Here is a 20,627-nt window from a genome sequence, read left to right as displayed (position 1 = left end):
AATGCCCTTTCTACAAGAGAGGAGACTGAGACCCAGGGAGACGAGAGATTTTCTTAAGATTTGTCACATTCTATGGCAAAACCAGCCTTCACACTAATTATATGGCTCCTTACCAGTTTCATGGGTGAAACTGGCATTTTGTGGATCTTTTACCTCTGAAAGTCTAACAAATTCTCATTGGATTTATTTTTTGACTGCCGGGGTCACCAAGGATTTCTGGGAAAAGGCCATTGTTTAGTGTTTCTTTGCGGATTTTCAACATTTTGTAGGCAACTTAATTTTAGCCAACTAGTAGATATTCCTTCCTCTGCATTCTTTCAAACTGTTTCCTGTCATCGTGGTTTCCAGTTCTCATTTTCTTTTTTTTTTTTTTTTAACTTTTATTTAATGAATATAAATTTCCAAAGTACAGCTTATGGGTTACAATGGCTTCCCCCTCCCAAAACTTCCCTCCCACCCACAACCCCCCCCCCCTTTTCCCACTCCCTCTCCCCTTCCAATCACATCATGATTCATTTTCAATTCTCTTTATATACAGAAGATCAGTTTAGTATATATTAAGTAAAGATTTCAACAGTTTGCCCCATATAGCACCACAAAGAGAAAAAAAAAATTCTGTTGGAGTACTAGTTATAGTATTAAATAAGAGTGTACAGCACATTAAAGACAGAGATCCTACATAATATTGGTTTTTTTTAAATTAATTAATTTTCTATGCCATTTCCAATTTAACACCAGGTTTTCTTTTTTTTTTTCATTTCCAATTATCTTTATATACAGAAGATCGATTCAGTATATCATTAGTAAAGATCTCATCAGTTTGTACCCACGCAGAAACACAAAGTGTAAAAATACTGTTTCAGTACTAGTTATAGCATCACTGCACATTAGACAACACATTAAGGACAGATACCACATGGGATGTAAGTACACAGTGACTTCTGTTGCTGACTTAACAATTTGACACTCCTGTTCATGGCGTCAGTAATCTCCCTAGGCTCTACTCATGAGTTGCCAAGGCTATGGAAGCCTTTAGAGTTCGCTGACTTTGATCTTATTCCGATAGGGTCATAGTCAAAGTGGAAGTTCTCTCCTCCCTTCAGAGAAAGGTACCTCCTTCTTTGATGGCCCAGTTCTCATTTTCTTAAAGTTTCTTCCTCCTGTTATACTAATTCCTAATCACCATTTAAGCCTGACACCTGACTGTTCACATTTACAAGCTTCAAAGGCATTGGAGCTACCATTTAGGAGGATCTGATACTTGACCACCTCATAGAGCTGTGCAGGTTGCACAGTTCAAGCCATCACACTGGAGAGGGTGCCAATCATATGACAGATACAGTATAGTACATTTGAATATTTTATGCTTTTCTGAAAAGTGTAAATAAAGTTTCCTGAGAAAGAAATATCTTTTTCTATATTACCAAAGATATTTTACATCCTATGGTACAGGCTTTTAACTATACTTTCCTGATAAGAAATGGACATTTTGGACATTTTATTAGTGATCTTTGGCTTCTTTTGCTAGTTGTTCATCTAAAGTAATTCTTTGTCCATCATGTTTCATTCTTCATCATAGAGAAGTGCCCTTAGGACTACAATTTTTTTATTGTGTTAAATCCATCTACTTAAAGTTGCTAACTATTAAAGTTGCTGGCTATTGCTTACTATTTATATCTCAGATTCTAGGTTTCATGCGACCACAATTTATTAGTCATTCAACCTAAAGTTTCATAACCTTACCAAAGACGGTGGATAGGCATGATGTCTTGAATGAATTTAGTTGAATTATGCTGAAATCTACTTTATTTAAATTGTAACATCAAATAATGTAGAACACATTATTCTGAAGTCAGAAGAGCAGAGCTTTGTTCCCATCTCTGCTGCTTAGTAGCCTTGTGACTTCTGCTAAGTCTTGTGTGTCTCCTTGTGTCTCAGTTATCTCATCTGTAAAAAGGATATTACTATGAACTAAGTTATGTCTAATCTGCCTCTTAAGGGTAATGTAATGGCAGAATCAATAAGTGACCATTATAGTCATGGTCAAGTTCAAAGTCATTGAAAAGTATTAAACATTTAGGAAAAAAACTGTATTAATATGTCCTCCTGCCCTCAATCAGTGTTAGGTTTGTGTGATATTTAGAAAACCAGAAAGAAAAAGTTGATATGTAAAGAAGTCTCTTCAAAGAGATAGGCATTATAGCCCTTAAAATTCTGGCTTTTGAGTTTAAACTTTAATGCTTTAAAGGTTTATTTTCCAAGTATGTAAAATATCTTACTATCTTGCTACAGTGTTTTTGTTTCATAGATAGTAACCACATAGATAGCTGAATATGACTTCTTGAAGAAGTGCCTTTTGATCTTGTATTTTTTTAAAAATTGTGTATTTATGCTAAGTAACTCCCAGTGGCCTTCAGACCCAACTACCAACTAGAAGGTAGGGTTGCATGTGCTCTTAGGCTCTGGTAAGGGCATTTGGGAAACAGGCCAGAGAGACAGCTGGTTATGTGGGAGCAATGGGTATGAATAGCCCCTTGCTGTGTCTAGAGGCAGTGGTGCACTTGGTTTAGGTTAATGGAAAATTAACCAAGGATGGATCCTGGAATCTCTTGGTGTGACCTGATACTGAAATTCAGGATCATGACCTTGCCTACACAAGGAGTAACAGTAATTGTGTGGCCAAAATGCAGAATGAACAGAGTCTACCCTGGTGGGCAGCCTGGGGGAGTCTAAGCCAAAGGAATTAGAAGTTCTAGCAGGGGAAGACAATGGCTTCCACCTCCCTGTGGGAGCATATCCAGCTAAGCACAAAGCTTCAGGTTGACTTCCATGCAATGGTGAAGGAGGACAAGGCACTTTACCCCTATAAGCCAGCTGAAGAGAACTAATCATGGAAAACAAAGGGATACCAGAGATCACATTCTGGCCTCCCATCTTAGAGAGGCTACAATGGGGAAAAAGCCTAAAAGTTGGAGCAGAGGGTAACAGTGGTGAACAAGGCTGATCAGATAAATGTCTATCTTAAATTTCTGCTCAGCTTTCCAGCCAAGGGATGAGAACCAGTGACGTTTCAGACTATCCTTTGTGACAGCATTGTCATTTTGCTTCCTTGCTCTTAATTTTTTCAGGCCCACAGCAAGAAAATGCACATGAACAAGTGCATCCTCTCCATTCGAGACCTTAAAGTGGCAGTTATAGACGAAATACAGTGCCTGGTGCAGGAATTGAAGAACATTCAGTTATCTCTTGACATATCCAAGCACATCCCCATTCCCCAGGTGCCTCAGATCTACCCAGAAGAAGTTCCAGAAAGGAGATTTCACTATGATGAGGAAACTCTCCTAAGGTTTAAGCGGCAGCGTATGAAAAGTCGGGATGAAAATTCATCCCAAGTGGAACAGATAGAGTCTGGAAGCTCAGGTGGAGGATTCCTCAAACCCTCCTCTGGAAAGAATGGGGATTTGACATCACGAGATTCTATAGCCAGATCATCAAGAGCATCCGCATACTCTCTGGATATTCCAAAGTTAACAGAATTTGAAAAAGCAGAGCCAACTGATGTGGAGCTGGAGATTATGAAGAGGGATGAGATTAAACACCTGTACATGCAACAGTATTTGTCCAACAGGGTAAGAGGCGAAGCTGTTCCCATACAAAGCTAAAAGAGAAGAGGGAAAGGGAAGAACTAGATTGAGTTTCTTGTTTATTATGTAAATTTCTCTATTTGACCTTTCCTAAATTCTGACCAGCTCACCACTCACAAACGGCTTGGCTTCCTCTCCGTCACTGACCTTCTGAAAAAGCACCGTGCTCTTCCCAGGCCACTGGAGTTCTGAACTTTTATCTGGGGACCAGCATTGTGGCAGAGTGGGTAAAGCCACCACCGGCATCCCATATGGGTGCTGGTGTGTTCCACCTCCAATCCAGTTCCCTGCTAGTGACCTGGGAAAAGCGGCAGAAGATGGGCCTCTGCCACCCACGTGGGAAACCCAGATGGAGTTCCTGGCTCCTAGCTTTGGCCTGGCCCAGCTTTTCCTGTTGGGACCATTTGGGGAGTGAACCAGCAGATGAAAGATATTCTCTCCCCCCCCCCCCCCACCCCTCTGTCTTGGTAACTCTGACTTTCAAAATAAATAAATCTTTTTTTTAAAAGTAAAACTTTCGTTTTGGAAAGCTGGCTAAGAATGAAGGACAAATCCTTTCTTCAGTTACTTGGCATCTTACTGAAATCATGGTAAAAATACATAACTGGGGAAGGCAAGGTAGAGATAACTGTTGTCCACATCGAGCCGACGCTGTGGCACAGCGAGTTAAAGCCCTGGGCTGAAGCGCCGGCATCCCATAAGGGCACCGGTTCGAGACCAAGCTGCTCCTTTTCTGATCTGGCTCTCTGCTGTGTCCTGGGAAAGCAGTAGAAGATGGCCCAGGTCCCTGGGCCCCTGCACCCACATGAAAGACCTGGAGGAAGCTCCTGGCTCATGACTTTGGATCGGCGCAGCTCTGGTCATTGTGGCTATCTGTGGAGTGAACGAGTGGATGGAAGACCTCTCTCTCTGTCTCTACCTCTCTCTGTAACTCTGTCTTTCAAATAAATAAAATCTTAAAAAAAGCAACAACAAATATTACCTACAAAGAGATCATATCTGTAAAGTACAGTACCTATTCTTTTAACATATTCTCAAATCATTTTTCCACCTCAGATCAAAGAGCTGATTATCACTTTTGATGCAGAACTCCGTCTCCTGAGACACCACAAGCTGAAACTGGACACCCAGATGAAATTATCTGACCTGCACCATCTCACGTTATTTCAAGAGATGCTTCTCCTCAAGAATTTTGAAAAGCAGGAGAACATACTTCAAGAGCGTGTGAATTCACTGGACAAAGAGGAGCAGGACATGCAAGTGAGAGCAGCAGCAGACGCCTAGCCAGCTGCTCCTTTCCTTATGAAAGGGACTGGATTCCTTTTTCTTTGCTTTTTCTTCCTAACTTCATTTCCCTACTTGTTCTTGTCTTCATCTCTTTCTTGTTTTCTCCTCTTTTTTTTCCCATTACATCTGCTTGCTCTCCAGTTTTAGCTTCCTTGGTCACAGAGAAATGACTCTGATTTTTTTTTTTTTAATTTGAGCCCATATTTTCTAAGAAAGGAAAATGAAATTTTTTTAAACTTTTATTTAATAAATATAAATTTCCAAAGTACAACTTTTGGATTATAGCAGCTTTCTCCCCCCATAACCTCCCTCCCACCTGCAACCATCCCATCTCCCATTCCCTCTCCCATCCCATTCTTCATCAAGATTCATTTTCAATTATCTTTATATACAGAAGATCAACTTAGTATATACTAAGTAAAGATTTCAACAATTTGTACCCACACAGACACACAAAGTATAAAGTATTGTTTGAGTACTAGTTATACTGTTAATTCACATAGTACAACACATTAAGGACAGAGATCCTACATGGGAAGTAAGTGTACAGTGACTCCTGTTGTTGATTTAACAATTGACACTCTTGTTTATGATGTCAGTAATCACCCGAGGCTCTTGTCATGAGCTGCCAAGGCTATGGAAGCCTCTTGAGTTCACAACTCTGATCTTATTTAGACAAGGTCATAGTCAAAGCAGAAGTTCTCTCTTCCCTTCAGAGAAAGGTACCTCCTTCTTTGATGGTCCGTGAAAATGAAACTTTTCAAAAAAAGTGAGCCTTTTATTTAGTGTATTTTAGAATTCAAAAGTATGTAACAAATTGAGTTTTGATCATATTTTACCCTTATAAACATGACTGTAAAAGAAGTTAGTACCTTTCTTAAGTACAATAGCTGATTTCAGTATAACATGTAACTGAATATAGCAGTACAAAAATAACTTCAGCTAATGAAACCACATATGCCAAAATATTAACTGACATTCACATACCAGTAAAAATTCCAATTTGTTTTTTTTTTAAAGTATTTATTTATTTATCCAAGAGGCAGAGTTATAGAGAGGGAAAGGGAAAGACAGAGAGAGAGAGAGAGAGGTCTTCAATCCACTGGTTCACTCCCCAAATGGCCGGAGCTGGGTGGATCCGAAGCCAGGTCTCCCACATAGGTATAAAGGCCTAAGCACTTGGGCCATCTTCCACTGTTTTCTCAGATCATCAACAGGGAGCTTTATCAGAAGAGGAACATCTGGGACATGAACTGGCGCTCACATGGGCTGCTGCCACTGCAGGCGGGCTTAACCTACTATGCCACAGCACTGGCCACCCAATTTGTTTAACTTAGAGCTTTTTTGAGTAAGCTAAAGTTTAAAAAGCTGATCTCAACCAAATTTATTTTTATTAAAGAATTATGAAAATTTAACCAAATGATGAGTCTGCAAATATCAGAAATGTAACTTCTCTAATATTTGGTGGGAGGATGGACATGTAGCAGTAGCTTATGTCATAACTTGGGAGACCAGCATCCAATTTCAGAGAGTGTGCTTTGAGTCTTGGCTACTCTGCCTCCTGCTAATGTTCTCTGGGAGGCAGGGGTGATGGTGATGTGGGTTCCTGACACATGAAGAAAGCCTGGAATGAGTTCCAGCCTCCTGGCTTTGGCCTGCCCAGCCCTGGCCATTGCAGGGGGAGTGAACAGGTGGATGGAAGATCCCCCTCCATCTCTCTCTCTGTCTGTCTCTCTCTTTCAAATAAGTGAGAATGAATGCAAAAAAAATTTTTTTTTGGAATTTTTAAAAAAATGTTTGTGGACTGTACCTTTGTGTTGTAAAATACATTGCCCTCAGAACCTGGTGTTTCAGATGTATATTATTTGTCACTTGTTCTTGTTTTTGTTCATTTAGTGGAAAATAAGTGAAACTCTTAAGGAGATGGAAGAGAAAAAGATTGAAATCACCAAGCTCCAGGAACAAGAAAAGGCACTTTATGCTGGTTTCCAAGCAGCCGTTGGAGAAAACAATAAATTTGCTAACTTCCTCATGAAAGTCCTAAAGAAGAAGATTAAGAGGGTAAAGAAAAAGGAGGTTGAAGGAGATGCCGGTTTGTATATCTTTTTCACAGATGATCCCATTTGTCTCTCATTAATGTGAAATAGAGCAATAACTAAGGGACCTATTAAGTACTCCTCCCCTGTTTTTCTCACTACAACATAGTATAGAGGCTCTGTGGGAGTTAGAGTTAAGAGGTTATAAACCCTTAGGTCTTTAAACATCTGGAGTTAATCTCTGTGTGTATGTGTATCTAGTATCGGTCAACATAAGGTGGTTTAATATAACAAGCACATCATTTCATTTGTTTGCTATCTGTTTATCTTGTTTGGTAAAATGTCTATTCATGTCAGTTGTCCGTGTTTGAATAGGATTGTTTGCTTTTTCACTGTTGAGTTTGAGAGTTTTTTGTGTATTGCAGATACTAGTCCTGTGTTTGATGTGCGGTTTGCAGATCATTTTCCCGATCTCTAACTTGTCTTTTCATTTGCCATAGCATCCTTTGTTGAAACAGTTATCTCTTGCACTGACTTGCTTTTGATCTTTGTCAAAATCACTTTGGCATATTTGTGTGGATCTGTGTTTAGATTCCCTATTCTGTTCCATTGATCTGTGTCTATCCCTCCACCAATGCTACTACAGTCTTGATCATTTTAGCTATATTTTGAGTTCTGAAATCAGTCAGAATAATTCCTCCTACCTTGTTCTTCCTTTTCAAAATTGTGTCACTTGTCTAGTCCCTTTTCTATTCCATATTTTAGTATAATAAAGTTTATATCTTTAGAAATTCTTGTTGGCATTTTATAGCATTTATGTTAAACTGATGAACTTGAGGAGAACTAACATTTTTACTACGTTAAGTCTTCCAGTGCATGGACACAGTTTCTCTGCATTTATTTAGGTGTTTGATTTTTTGCATCAGCATTGTATACTTTTCAACATATGTACAGTTCATGTTTATGGCTCTTAGATTTACACATAAATATTTCCTTGTTTGAGTGATCTTAAATAGTATTATATTCTTAATCTTGGTGTGTCATGTATATAGTTAATGTACAGAAATAGTTTGTTTTTATATGTTTACCTCATGTCCCATGACCTTACTTTCTAGGACTGGGAGTTTGGGGTAGATTCCTCGGGAATTTCTTTGTACAGAATAATTTCATATGCAGATATAGGCAGTTGTTTCCATCTGAATGCAATTTCCTTTTCCTGCCTTACTGCACCACTAGATCATCTACCAATGTGTTGTACAGTGCTGAGCGCTGACATCCGTGCCTTATTCCTGATATTAAGAGGGAAAGATTCAGCATTAAGCATAGTGTTACTTGTCGATTTTTCATAGATGCTTTTTTTTAGGTTTAAGAAATTCCCTTTGTTCTTATTTTCATAAGATTTTATCATTAATGGGTACTGACTTCTGTCAGATGCTTTTCTGTATGGATTGGTAATGATATGATTTTTATCTTCAGTTTATTAACTTGGTGGATTAAATAAACCTTCCTTGGCATAATGTAAAAATTTTTAAATATTGCTAAATTCTATTACTAATATTTTGCTTAGAGACTTTGTGTCTATATTCGTTGGTCTATAGTTTTCTTTCTTTTGCACTATCTCTGGTTTTAGTAGCAGGGTAATACTGGCTTTATAAAATGAATTAGGAAATCCTCTTTCATGTTCTGAAAGACATTGTGTAGAATCGGTAATAATTCATTTTTTAAAAAAACATTTATTTATTTGAAAGAGTTACACAGAGAGAGAAAGAGAGGCGGAGAAAGAGAGTAGGGGGTCTTTCATCTGCTGATTCACTCCCCAATTGACTGCAGTGGTCAGAGCTGTGCCGATCCGAAGCCAGGAGCCAGGAGCTTCCTCCAGGCCAAAGGACTTGGGCCATCTTCTACTGCTCTCCCAGGCCACAGTAGAGAGCTGGATCGGAAGTGGAGCAGCCTGGACTCAAATTGGCACCCTTATGGGATGCCGGCACTGCAGGTGGTGGCTTTACCTGCTACCCCACAGCACCAGCCCTGGTAGTAATTCTTTAAATAAGAATTTCATTTAATTCTTCAGTGAAACTATTTGCATCTAAATAACCTTTAAGAAGATATTTTAAACTTAAGATATTCAATTTTCTTAGAGGTTATAGGGTTATTGGAACATTGTGGTTCATACTGAGTGAGTCATGATGATTTTTTTTTGAGAAATTGGTCTTTTTGTCTAAGTTGCCAAAGTTATATATAAAGTTGTTCATGCTATTTCTTTGTTCCCCTTTTACTGTCTACCTTTTAAATGTAGTAATATCCCCTGTTGCCTTCTTTATATTGGTAACATGTCTTTGCTTCTTATTTTTCTTTTCACTCTTTCTAGAAGTTTGCCAATTCAATTTTTTTCAAGAACAAACCAACTCTTTGGATAAATGTTTTTCTTTATTATAATTCTTTGAAGTTTATTGATCTCTGCTCTTATATTTACTGGTCTATTACTTCTGTTTAATTTTGCTTTATTTCGCACTTCTGTTTTTAGGTTTTGAGGTAAGGGAGCGTAGATTATTGATTTCAAATTTTTCTAATTTAGTACTGTAAATTCACATTAGCACTATGTTAGTTGCATTATACACATTTTGGTAAGTTGGATTTTCATTTTCATTCATGTCAGTTTAGTTTGGTGTCTATATTATCTGGTGTAACAGTTCCTTTTTCTTTATGGAGATCTCATTGGAAAAGACTTTTTGCTTAGCTGGCATGTAGGGTGTGAGTTGAGAAGCTGCTTTGGTTTCAGTTCTAAGTGAGCCCCAAAGCAAAAACTCTGATTTCCTCACCTATAATTACTGTCAGCATTATTTATGAGTGTCACAGTTGTCGAATCTGCCGCAGTTTATGGCTTTGAAAAGGACATGAGCTTCCAAAGGTGCGTGTCTTCAGAATTATTTCAATCATTGCCAGTGAGTATGATGGCAGTAGCCACATTCCTGGTACAGGGGGCCCAGAGGAGGCTGCCCTTTTGTCCCTCCAGTCAAGGCTTAGGAATGCTGGGGCTTGTGGCACCAACAACTGTGGCCCTGGAATTTTGTGATGTGGGTGGGACCTTCCCCACATCTTGCCAGTGAATGTGGATGATACTGGGTCTCATAGCACCAAAAGTCCTAGTTCCAGCACCGGGGGGCTGGGAAGGGTGCATTGTCCAGGTCCCACAGGGTGGGTACAGGTCATGCTGAGGATTGGGTGCTGACAGATGTGGGCCTGGAGCAGCGGAATGCAGGTGTAGTCTTCCCTAGGACCCAGCAGGTTCCGATGACTCTGAGGAATATAGTACTAAGTCTTGGAGCTGCGGGGCACGTAGCATACCTTGTCTAGATCCACAGAACAAGTTCAGGTGTTCCCAAGACTTTTTTTTCTTTTTCTTTTTCTTTTCTTTTCTTTTTTTTTTTTTTTTTTTTTTTTTTGACAGGCAGAGTGGATAGTGAGAGAGAGACAGAGAGAAAGGTCTTCCTTTTTCCGTTGGTTCACCCTCCAATGGCCGCTGCGGCTGGCACATCGTGCTGATCCGAAGTCAGGAGCCAGGTGCTCCTCCTGGTCTCCCATGCGGGTGCAGGGCCCAAGGACTTGGGCCATCCTCCACTGCACTCCCTGGCCATAGCAGAGAGCTGGTCTGGAAGAGGGGCAACCGGGACAGAATCCGGCGCCCCAACCGGGACTAGAACCCTGTGTGCTGGCGCTGCAAGGCAGAGGATTAGCCTGTTAAGCCATGGCGACGGCCCCCAAGACTTATATAGCTAGCAGTCACCGTCCCAGATGCAGTGGAGACCTTACCCAGGTCTTATTTTTAACACACAGGTTGTGCTGGGGATTGTGCGCTGGAGCAGTAGAGTGCAGCAAGTCATTTCCAGATCCCACAGGGAGAGCTCAGGTGACTGCAGAATATAGCTCCATCAGTCCCCTTCCCAGAGCTACAGACTTTTGTGTCAATGCAGGTTGGTCACAGGTTATGCTGGTGATTGTATACTAGCTGATACAGGCCCGCATTGGGGATGCAGTAAGGCCTTCTCTAATCTCCACGGATGAATATAGTTGTCCCTGGGACTTAGAAGAAAAGCAGTCACAGATCCGGAGCTGTAGGATGCAGCAGGGTCCTTACCTAGATCCCCCGGGGTGAACTCGGGTGACTGTGAATACAGCTCTAACAGTTCCAGTCCCAGAGCTGCAGGGCTCTCAGGGTACCTTACCCAGGTCCCACCCACTGATTGCACATTTTGCCGGGTGTTGTGAACTAGCAGGTACAGGCTTCAAGCAGAAGGATGAAAAGAGAGCCTTTTGCCCCAGGCCCCAGTGCAGAGTGCAGGCATCCCTGGGACTTATAGAACCAATAGTCCCAGTCCCGTGCTGCAGTATGCAATGGAATCCTTACCCAGGTCTCACAGGTTAGTGCCAGTTATCCTGGGCATTGTGGACTGGCAACCACAAGCCTCAAGTAGAGGAATGCAGTTTGGGCCCTCTAGGTCCCACTGGTAAATACAAGTTACTGTAGGCACTGTAGCATCAACAGCCATAGTTCCGGAGCTACAGAACACAGAAGGGACTGCCACCAGTTCCCACAGGGCTGGCTGGGGCATGTGCCGTGGTCCCCAGCACCTTGTGCTAAGAGATGCAGAAGGGACTTGCTCAGATCCTCCAGCTCACGTGTTTGCTAATACTGGCACCAAGCCCCAAGAAGCAGAGGGAGCTTCCCCAGATCAGGCAGAGAGTGAGCAAATGTGGCTCTGGCATTTGTGCCCAATAATCCTGCAGCTACAGGATGCACAGGGCCTGCTGTGTGCTCCATGATGCTTCCTGCCACTGGCTCTGGGGACTTCTGGTGGTGAAGGGACTGTTTGCTGTTCCCTAAGACAGAATGGAGTTCAGCTGTGACTTTACCACTGCAGCTTGGGTCTGGTGCCTTGGGCACAGAGACAGGCAGTGTGGCTTCTGTTTTTGGAATAAAGCAGTTGGCTCCCATCCCAGTCAGCTTTCTAGACTGGATTTAAGGCCAGCGAGGACTGTGGAATTCTCCTGTGGTCAGGGCTGCCTGTCTTTGGTGATGCCAGGGGGTGCAGAGTTTTCTGCTTATCTTTTCCAGGCAAGATGGGGCACACGCCCCCACATGCACACGTGCATGCACACATGCCCCCCCCCCCCAACACACACACACACAGCTGAGGATCCAGGGCAGGAACTGCAGTGTGCTGTTTTCCTCTCTGCTGGCTTTCTGAGTCCCTGCTGTTCCTATCACTTCTTTACCATAGCTTTCCCTCCGTCAGTCTCCTGGAAAAAGTCTTTCCCTTATTCTGGTTCTTTGTGGTGGAGGCAAGTACAGGGCCTCTGTTTTCAGCCATCTTGGATCCTCTGGCCTCTATTATTTCTGATGAGAAACTGATATTCAAATTGTGTGCCCACTACTGGTAAGGTGTCACATTTCTTTTGATGACTTGCTTTGTCTTCTGTTTCCAGATATTTGATTATGATGTGTCTTGGTGTAGACTTCTTCAGATTTATCCTGTTTGAGTCTCATTCAACTTCTATAATTTTTTGTAAAGATTTTATTTGTTTATTTGAAAGGCAGAGTTACACGGTGTGTGTGTGGGGGGAGAGGTCTGGTTTACTGCCCAATTGACTGCAATGCCTGGAGCTGAGCTTATCTAAAGCCAGGAGCCAGGAGCTTCCTCCAGGTCTCCCACATGAGTGCAGGGGCCCAAGGACTTGGGCCATCTTCTACTGCTTTCCCAGGCCATAGCAGAGAGCTGGATCAGAAGTGGAGCAGCCAGGTCTTGAACCGGCGTCCATGTGGGATGCTGGCACCGCAGGCGGTGGCTTTTACCTGCTACGCCACAGCGCCAACCCGGACATTTTATATTACAGTACAGTATTCCAGTACATGTACACAGCACGAACCAACCAAACCAAGCAATTAGCCTGCCAATTCCTTGTCTCTTGTCTCTGTTTGGAACCTACCAGCTCCTCTCTTCCAGTTCTTTATATAGTAATAATACATTATAAACTATGTTGTATATACACTATATACAACTATAAACTGTAGTTTCCCCCTCTGTGCTATGGAACACCAGAACATGTAACTTCTATCTATGTTTTAGTACCTCTTATTAAACCTCAGTCTATCCCTCATCCTTACCTTCTCAACTTCTAGCAATCACCATTCTAAAATTAGATTGAATTTTATTTTAACATCTATATATGAGAGAAAATGTATTTTTCTTTCTGTGTCTGATTTATTTCACTTAGACTATGAGTTCTATCCATGTCACTGCAAATGTCAATATTTCTCTCATTTTTTGGCTGAATAAAATTCCTTTGTGTATGTAGATCACATTTTTCTTACTTATGCATGGTAAAAGCCATCAACAGATAGGGTATAGAAGGAACATGCCTCAAAATTAGTAAGGCTATATAGACAAACCAACAGCCAATATCATACTGAATGTGGAAAAACTGAACACATTTCCTCTCAGATCTGGAAAAAGATAAAGATGGACATTTTTACCAGTGTTATTCAATATAGTATTAGAAGTATTAGCAAGAACAATTAGAAAAGAAAAGAAAAAGAATTAGATGGGAATCTGGGTAGATTCCATAGCTTGACTTTTGTGAATAGTGTTGCAGTGAGCATAAATATGCAGGTATCTCTTTTTGCAGGCTGATTTCATTTCCTTCAGAAATACACCCAGAATTAGGATAGCTGAGTCATATAGTAGAGCTATTTTTAGTTTTTTTGAGGAATTACCATGGTTTTCTCCATAATGACTGTATTAATTTGCATTCGCACCACATTTGCCTATTCTCCACATCCTTGACAGCATTTGTTATTGTCTGTCTTTTTGATAACAGCCATTCCGGCTAGAGTGACGTGATACCTCTCTGTGGTTTTGATTTGTGTTTCCCTGATGACTAGTGATATAGAGCATTTTTTTCATGTATTTGTCAGCCATTTGCATTTTGTCTTCCAAGAAATAGCTTTTCAGATCTTTTGTGCATTTCTTGACTAGATTGTTTGCTTTTTCTCTTTGAATTTCTTGAGTTCTTTATATATTTTGGATATTAATCCTTTCTCAGATGCATAATTTGCAAGTATTTTCTCCCATTCTGTTATCTCTTCAACTTGTTGATTATCTCCTTTGCTCTCTAGAAGCTTCTTAGTTTGATACAATCCCATTTGTCTACTTTTGCTTTTGTAACTTGTGCTTTTGGGATCATATCCAAAATATTGTTGGAATGCCAATACATTTAAGTATTTTCCCTATGCTTTCTTTTAGTAGTTTTATAGCTTCAGATCTTACAATTACATCTTTGATCCATTTTGAATTGATTTTTGTTTAGTGTGAGACGTGGAGTGGTGTGGCTAAATTTCAGTCTTACGTATATCCAGTTTTACCAGCACCATTTATTGAAGATAAATGTTTCTCTTTGGTACCTTTGTCAAAGATCAACTGACTGTAGATGCATAAACTAATTTCTGTGATCTCTATTCTGTTCCATTTGTCCATGTGTCTGTATTTATGCCAATACCATGCTGTTTTTAGTTGTAATAGCTCTGTATTATGTCTTGAAATCTGCTATCAAGATACCTCCAGCTTTGTTCTTTTTATTCAAGATTACATTGACTGTTTAGGATCTTTTTTTTCTTTATAAATTTTAGGATTTTTTTTCTAGTTCTGTGAAGCATGTCATTGGTGTTTTTGCTGGAGATTGGGTTGAACCTGCAAGTCACTTTGGATAATATGGATGTTTTAATAATATTAATTATTTCAATCTCTGAACATGGATGATCTTTCCATTTTTTTGTGTGTTGTGTCAATTTCTTTCAGCATTATTTTTCATTGTAGAGGTCTTTTACATCCTTGGTGAAACTTATTGCAAGGCAGCTTTTGTGAATAAGATTATTATATTTTTTTTTCAGCGATGTATATAAAAATACTACTGATTTTTGCGTATTAATTTTTTTATCCTGCAACTTTACTGAACTAGTTTATTGTTGTGGAGTCTTTTTGTTTCCCTCTATATAGAATCATGTCATCTGAAAGCAGGGATAATTGAACTTACTACTTCCCCTGATATTTTCCCTTTTCTTTCTCCTGCCTAATGACACTGGTTAAAACTTCCAGTACTACATTGAATAAAAGTCTTGAGAGTGGACATCCTTGTCCAGTTCCAGATCTTAGAGGAAATGCTGTTAGCTTTTCCTCATTCAATATGATTTTTGCTGTTTGTCTGTCGTAAAAAGCCTTTACTATGTTTTGACTAAAGAGGCAGTCTTTTGTTGCCTCTTTCTATATTTACATCTGTTGGTATTTCTAGGTTGTCAACCTATTAGTCTTCAAATCTGAGATATATGAAACCAAAAGAAGCCCCAAGGAACCCACTACAATGTAATTCCTCAGGTTCTGAGGTGCATAGTTGGCCTACTTTCTTCTTTCCACTTTCCAGAACCTTCTTATATTATATGTAATATTTAGCTCTGTTTATGAGAAAAATAGAAAAAAGTAGATGTACTTTGTTTTAATAAAACAATTTTACATTTTTTATATAAAAACGTTAAGATCAAATTAGAAGCTTTTTAGATTCATTCATATGGTGGCACAGATCTGTTTAAGTTTTTTTTTTTTTTTTTTTGACAGATAGAGTTAGACAGTGAGAGAGAGAGAGAGAGAGAGACAAAAAGGTCTTCCTTCCATTGGTTCACTCCCCAAATGGTCACTACAGCAGGAGCTACACCAATCTGAAGCCAGAAGCCAGGTGCTTCCTCCTGGTCTCCCATGTGGGTTCAGGGACCCAAGCACTTGGGCCATCCTCCACTGCCTTCCTGGGGCCACAGCAGAGAGCTGGACTGGAAGAGGAGCAACTGGGACAGAATCCGGTGCCCATATGGGATGCCAGCACTGCAGGCGATGATTAACCAAGTGAGCCATGGTGCTGGCCTCTTTAAGTTATTTTAAGAGCAATCTTAAATTTAAAAAATATTCTAAGGGCATTTGCTGTGGTGCAGTGGATTGAGCTACTGCCTGCAGCACCAGCATCCCATGTGGGTGCTGATTCAAGTCCTGGCAGCTTTGCTTCTGATCCAGCCCCCTGCTAATGTGCTAAAGCAGTGGAAAATGGCACAAGGCTTAAGTACCTGACACCCACTTCTGAGTCCCAGATGAAGCTCCTGGTTCTTGGCTTCTGCCAGGCCTAGCCATGATCATTGTGGCCATTTGGGGAGTGAACCAGTGGTTGGAAGATCTTTCTCTCCCTAATTCCTCTGTAACTCTGCCTTTGAAATAAATAAACAAATATTTACCCCCCCAAAAAAAACCAGAAATATTCCAGAAAGTATGAGGTCCATATCTTACCTCTGATGTAAAAGTCCATAAAATATAAATTGCAAATTGATGACCTGTAGTTCATAGACGGTTTCAAGGTGTTTAAAAGAAAATGAAGGCCGGCGCCACAGCTCACTAGGATAATTCTCCACCTGTGGCGCCGGCACCCCGGGGTTCTAGTCCCGGTCGGGGTGCCAGATTCTGTCCCGGTTGCTCCTCTTCCAGTCCAGCTCTCTTCTGTGTCCCTGGAGGGCAGTTGAGGATGGCCCAAGTGCTTGGGCCCTACACCCACCTGGCTCCTGGCTTCGCATTGGTGCAGCACACCAGCCTTAGCAGCCATTTGGGGGGTGAACCAAAGGAAGGAAGAGCTTTCTCTGTCTCTCTCTTTCACTGTCTAACTTTGTCTGTCCAAAAAAAAAAAAAAAAAAAAAAAAAAAGGAAAAGGAAAGGAAAGGAAATGAGACAAGGTAGAGTGGAGAGGTCTACAACCCCTTATCCAAACTTTGGGAACAGATGTATCTTAGTATTCAGGAATCTTTATATTTTATAAGAGATTGTAGATGATGGTATAGAGAAACACATAGTCATGACATTTGTTAAAGAGCAATAATAATGTAAGGTGTACTCAAGATACTACTACAGTGAGGTTTTTGTTTTAGGGGAGAAAGAACAGGCTCAACCCTGAATACAACAAGGATAAGTAGAGATTTACAGGCAAGGAGCAGGGTGGGAATCAATGGAGAGAATATTACTAAATGTCAGGGTTATTCTTTGTAAACTGTCCTGAAAGGATTTCATATTAGGGCAATAAAGTATGGAGGATGGGGGATGAGATGGCAAAGGTAGGAGGGAGTTTTTACTAAACTGGCTCAGCAGAAATCTTGCTACAGTGGGACTGAACAGGCTAAGAGCAGAGCTCAGTAACTAGGCAGAAAGAGGACTCGGAGAAGCTTTCGAGTTATGTCAAAAGAAAGAGCGTTTGTTGACATAACTCCTCCAAGGGATCTAGTGCAGTATGTAGAAATCAAACACCTTCCCACTGTGGCAGCAAAGCGTACCAAATAGGTTAAATGCAGGCTATAAATCACATAGCTTTAGTTCAGATAACTTAGGAAAAGCGTTCTGTGATTTAGGAAGTTGGGGCCTATTTCACCAAGCATGTGTGTTAGGTAAGGTACAGCACAAGCAGTTTGGCAACTTGGTCTCAGCCCCCTCTGATTGTAGCATTGATAAGAACTGCACAGCCTTTTGCAATCATTTGAGTTTTTGATCTCCATGTCTGTTTAGACATTTTAAACTCTTCTAAAAATACTGAGTAATTTCCTACCTTACCTCTTTGTTACTTTCCTACTGACTGTCTCATTGAAAAATACTTTAAGAAATGTGGTATTTAGTTAAGCACAGGAATTTCTCTCCCATCAATGTCCCCCTGTCTCGTTAGATGAAGATGAGGAAAGTGAGGAATCAAGTGAGGAAGAATCCAGCTTGGAGAGTGATGAAGATGAGTCTGGATCGGAAGATGAGGTGTTTGATGATTCCATCTGCCCAACGAGTGAGTTGTACAAAGCTGTGTGCCCTGTGCAGTGTGAACAGAACTGACAATACCGAGTGGTCCTTTTTCTATGTGTCTCAGTTCTCTGATAACAAAGTGTTAGGGAAAAGTGGTTTAAAGTGTAGAAAGTATGGCTGAATGAATACTTCTTGGGGCTCTCTCAATGATTTATTATCTTTTCCCTCAGGCAACCATTTATGAATGACAAATAATCTGCAGACAATCACCAGTTGTTAATTCAGAGTTATAAATGACATGACATTACACTTGCCTTTTTTTTTTTTGACAAACCCATTCCATTTTTCATATTTCAAATCTGTTTTATAAAAGCAGTTTGTACCAGTTTTCTGGAAATGGTTTCCAGTTTATATTTATCATTTTCACTGGTAAAACCAGTCTGAAGCAACTAAAATGTAATTCTTAGTCTGGATAGTAAATGGAAGAAACCCCAACATTTTGGACCTATGATTTGTTTTTCTGGGTATTTCAAATAAAATTGTAATTGAATTTTAAGTTTGATCTCAAAGTTTATATCTCGAAAACAGGAATCTTCTTAAAGTCAGAATTCATGAATGCAAGAGAGCACAAAAACCTTGTCATGCAACTATATCAGGATTCATTGACTTGAATGATACCTATCACTAGTGAAGTGGTAGAACTAGGGCTAGAGCTGAGGCTCCTACATACATTTGAGTGCTCACTTTTTATATTCATTATAAGTGTGGCTCTTAGTCTAATAGAGTGGACTAATGCAGATAGTGCACTTGAACACCAGTTATGCCAGCTTCCTGCTACTTAGCTTCATTACCTGTAAAGTAGGAAGCATCATTGCTAGCTCGCAGAGTATGCGAGCTTTGAATGACATAATGGGCATAAAGGGCCCAGCACAAAGCCTGGCTCAGAGTACTGCCCAGAACATCAGTTCTATTACCAATACGATCATGATTGTTAATACAGTCAATATCTACCTGGAACACGGTAGCCATAAGCATAGTGGCAGCTGGCCCCAGGGGATCCCCAGGTACACATAATTAAATCCAAAGCTCCAAAGTCCGCCCTTAGCTACAGAGTTCCATTGCCAATAAGGCTACTTTTAATTTTAACTCTCTTTTCAGGTTGTGACCCAGCTCTTTTTGAACTGGCCCTTCAGCTCCGTGAGAAAAGGCTGGACATTGAGGAGGCCTTAGTTGAAGAAAAGAAAATTGTTGATAACCTCAAAAAAGAATATGATACCTTGTCTAAAAAAGTACGATGACAACCTCCCCTAAAATATTGGCCTTTCATGACAACCACATTGTTAGCACTTCTCAGAGAAGAAACATTCCAAATGTTCTGTCTAGGGTTTTTGCTCCTTCTGCACAGCTGTTGTGGGGGCCATCACTCTTTTCTTTAAAAAAAAAACCAATATTTTAAAAAAGATTTTATTTATTTGAAAGGCAAAGTGACAGAGAGAAAGGGAGACAGATCTTCCATCTGATACTTCATTCATCAAATGGCCATGACAGCTGGGTCTGGGCCAGTCCAATGGAGCCAGGAACCCCATCTGGGTCTCTCCCATAAGGGTAGCAGGGCCCCAAGCACTTGGGCCATTCTCTGCTGCCTTCCAGGCACATCAGCAGGGAAATGGATCAGAAGCAGAGAAGGTGGGATTTGAACTGGTGCTCATATAGGATGCAGCTGTCACAGTGGCAGCTTAACTTGCTGAGCCACAACACTAGCCCCATTACCCTTTCCATGATTGAACTTTGTCTCAGTCATTTGTCTCCAAACTTTTAAAATAACATAGTTCTGGGACTGGCACTGTGGCGTAACGGGTAAAGCCGCTACCTGCAGTTCCGGCGTCCCATATGGGCACCAGTTTGAGACCCGGCCACTTGACTTCTGATCCAGCTCTCTGCTATGGCCTGGGAAAGCAGTAGAAGATGGCCCAAGTCCTTGAGCCCCTGCACCTGCATGGGAGACCCGGAAGAAGCTCCTGGCTCCTGGCTTCAGATCGGTGCAGCTCTGGCCATTGCGGCCAGTTGGGGAGTGAACCAGAGGATGGAAGACCTTCTCTATCTCTCTCTCTCTGCCTTTCCTTCTCTCTCTGTGTAACTCTTTCAAGTAAATAAATAAATCTTTAAAATAAATAGATAAATAAATTACATAGTTCTATAGGTAAAAAAAAAAAAGTGAAGCACCTACCCCTACAATAAATGTATATATAAGTATTGGAAAACATAGTATATATAAAAACATAGTGTATATATACATATATATATACACATACATGTGTGTATGTGTGTGTGTGTATATGTATGTTGTGGTATGTGATTCAGTACTGTCTGGGGTTTCAAGCATTTTCTGGGAATCTTGGAATGAGCTTCAGAACATAAGGGGGTCTATTGTATTTATCAAATGTATTAATGAATTATTGTACTACAGAGTAAGCCTCACTTTTATAAAATAAATATCAGATTTCAGAGCATTTTGAAATTTGAATTTTTTGGATAAGGGATGATCATCCTATAAAGTCTATATGAATATTCTAAAACCCCCCAAAAATTCCAAAATCTGAAACACTCTGGTCCGGAGCATTTCAGATAAGGGATACTCAACCTGTAGTAAGCTTTGTACATTACGAGCCATTCACACACAAAGTAAACTTAAAAGATCAGGATAAAAATAAATAGAAATAGAAACTGCTGCTTTCCTTCTGCACCCAGTAGGTCATTTTGTTGGCCTTCTGGGGTGAACACATCCCATGTTGGAGGTCGCTAAG

The 20,627-nt window shown here is 40.5% G+C and overlaps 1 protein-coding gene across 1 annotated transcript in view; it reads left to right on the top strand.

Moving 5' to 3' along the window:
* Positions 1-20,627, top strand: part of CFAP44 (cilia and flagella associated protein 44) — a 116,369-nt gene that overhangs the window by 76,941 nt on the left and 18,801 nt on the right. The window contains exons 26-30 of the mRNA XM_062176743.1: positions 3,129-3,629; positions 4,701-4,904; positions 6,828-7,023; positions 17,756-17,866; positions 18,982-19,112. Of these exons, the coding sequence (XP_062032727.1) occupies positions 3,129-3,629; positions 4,701-4,904; positions 6,828-7,023; positions 17,756-17,866; positions 18,982-19,112 (1,143 nt within the window). The remainder of the gene's footprint in view (positions 1-3,128; positions 3,630-4,700; positions 4,905-6,827; positions 7,024-17,755; positions 17,867-18,981; positions 19,113-20,627) is intronic.

The sequence above is a fragment of the Lepus europaeus genome, chromosome 2 (genome assembly GCF_033115175.1).
Source record: "Lepus europaeus isolate LE1 chromosome 2, mLepTim1.pri, whole genome shotgun sequence".
NCBI lineage: Eukaryota > Metazoa > Chordata > Mammalia > Lagomorpha > Leporidae > Lepus > Lepus europaeus.
This window is presented reverse-complemented; position numbering and strand designations above follow the sequence as displayed.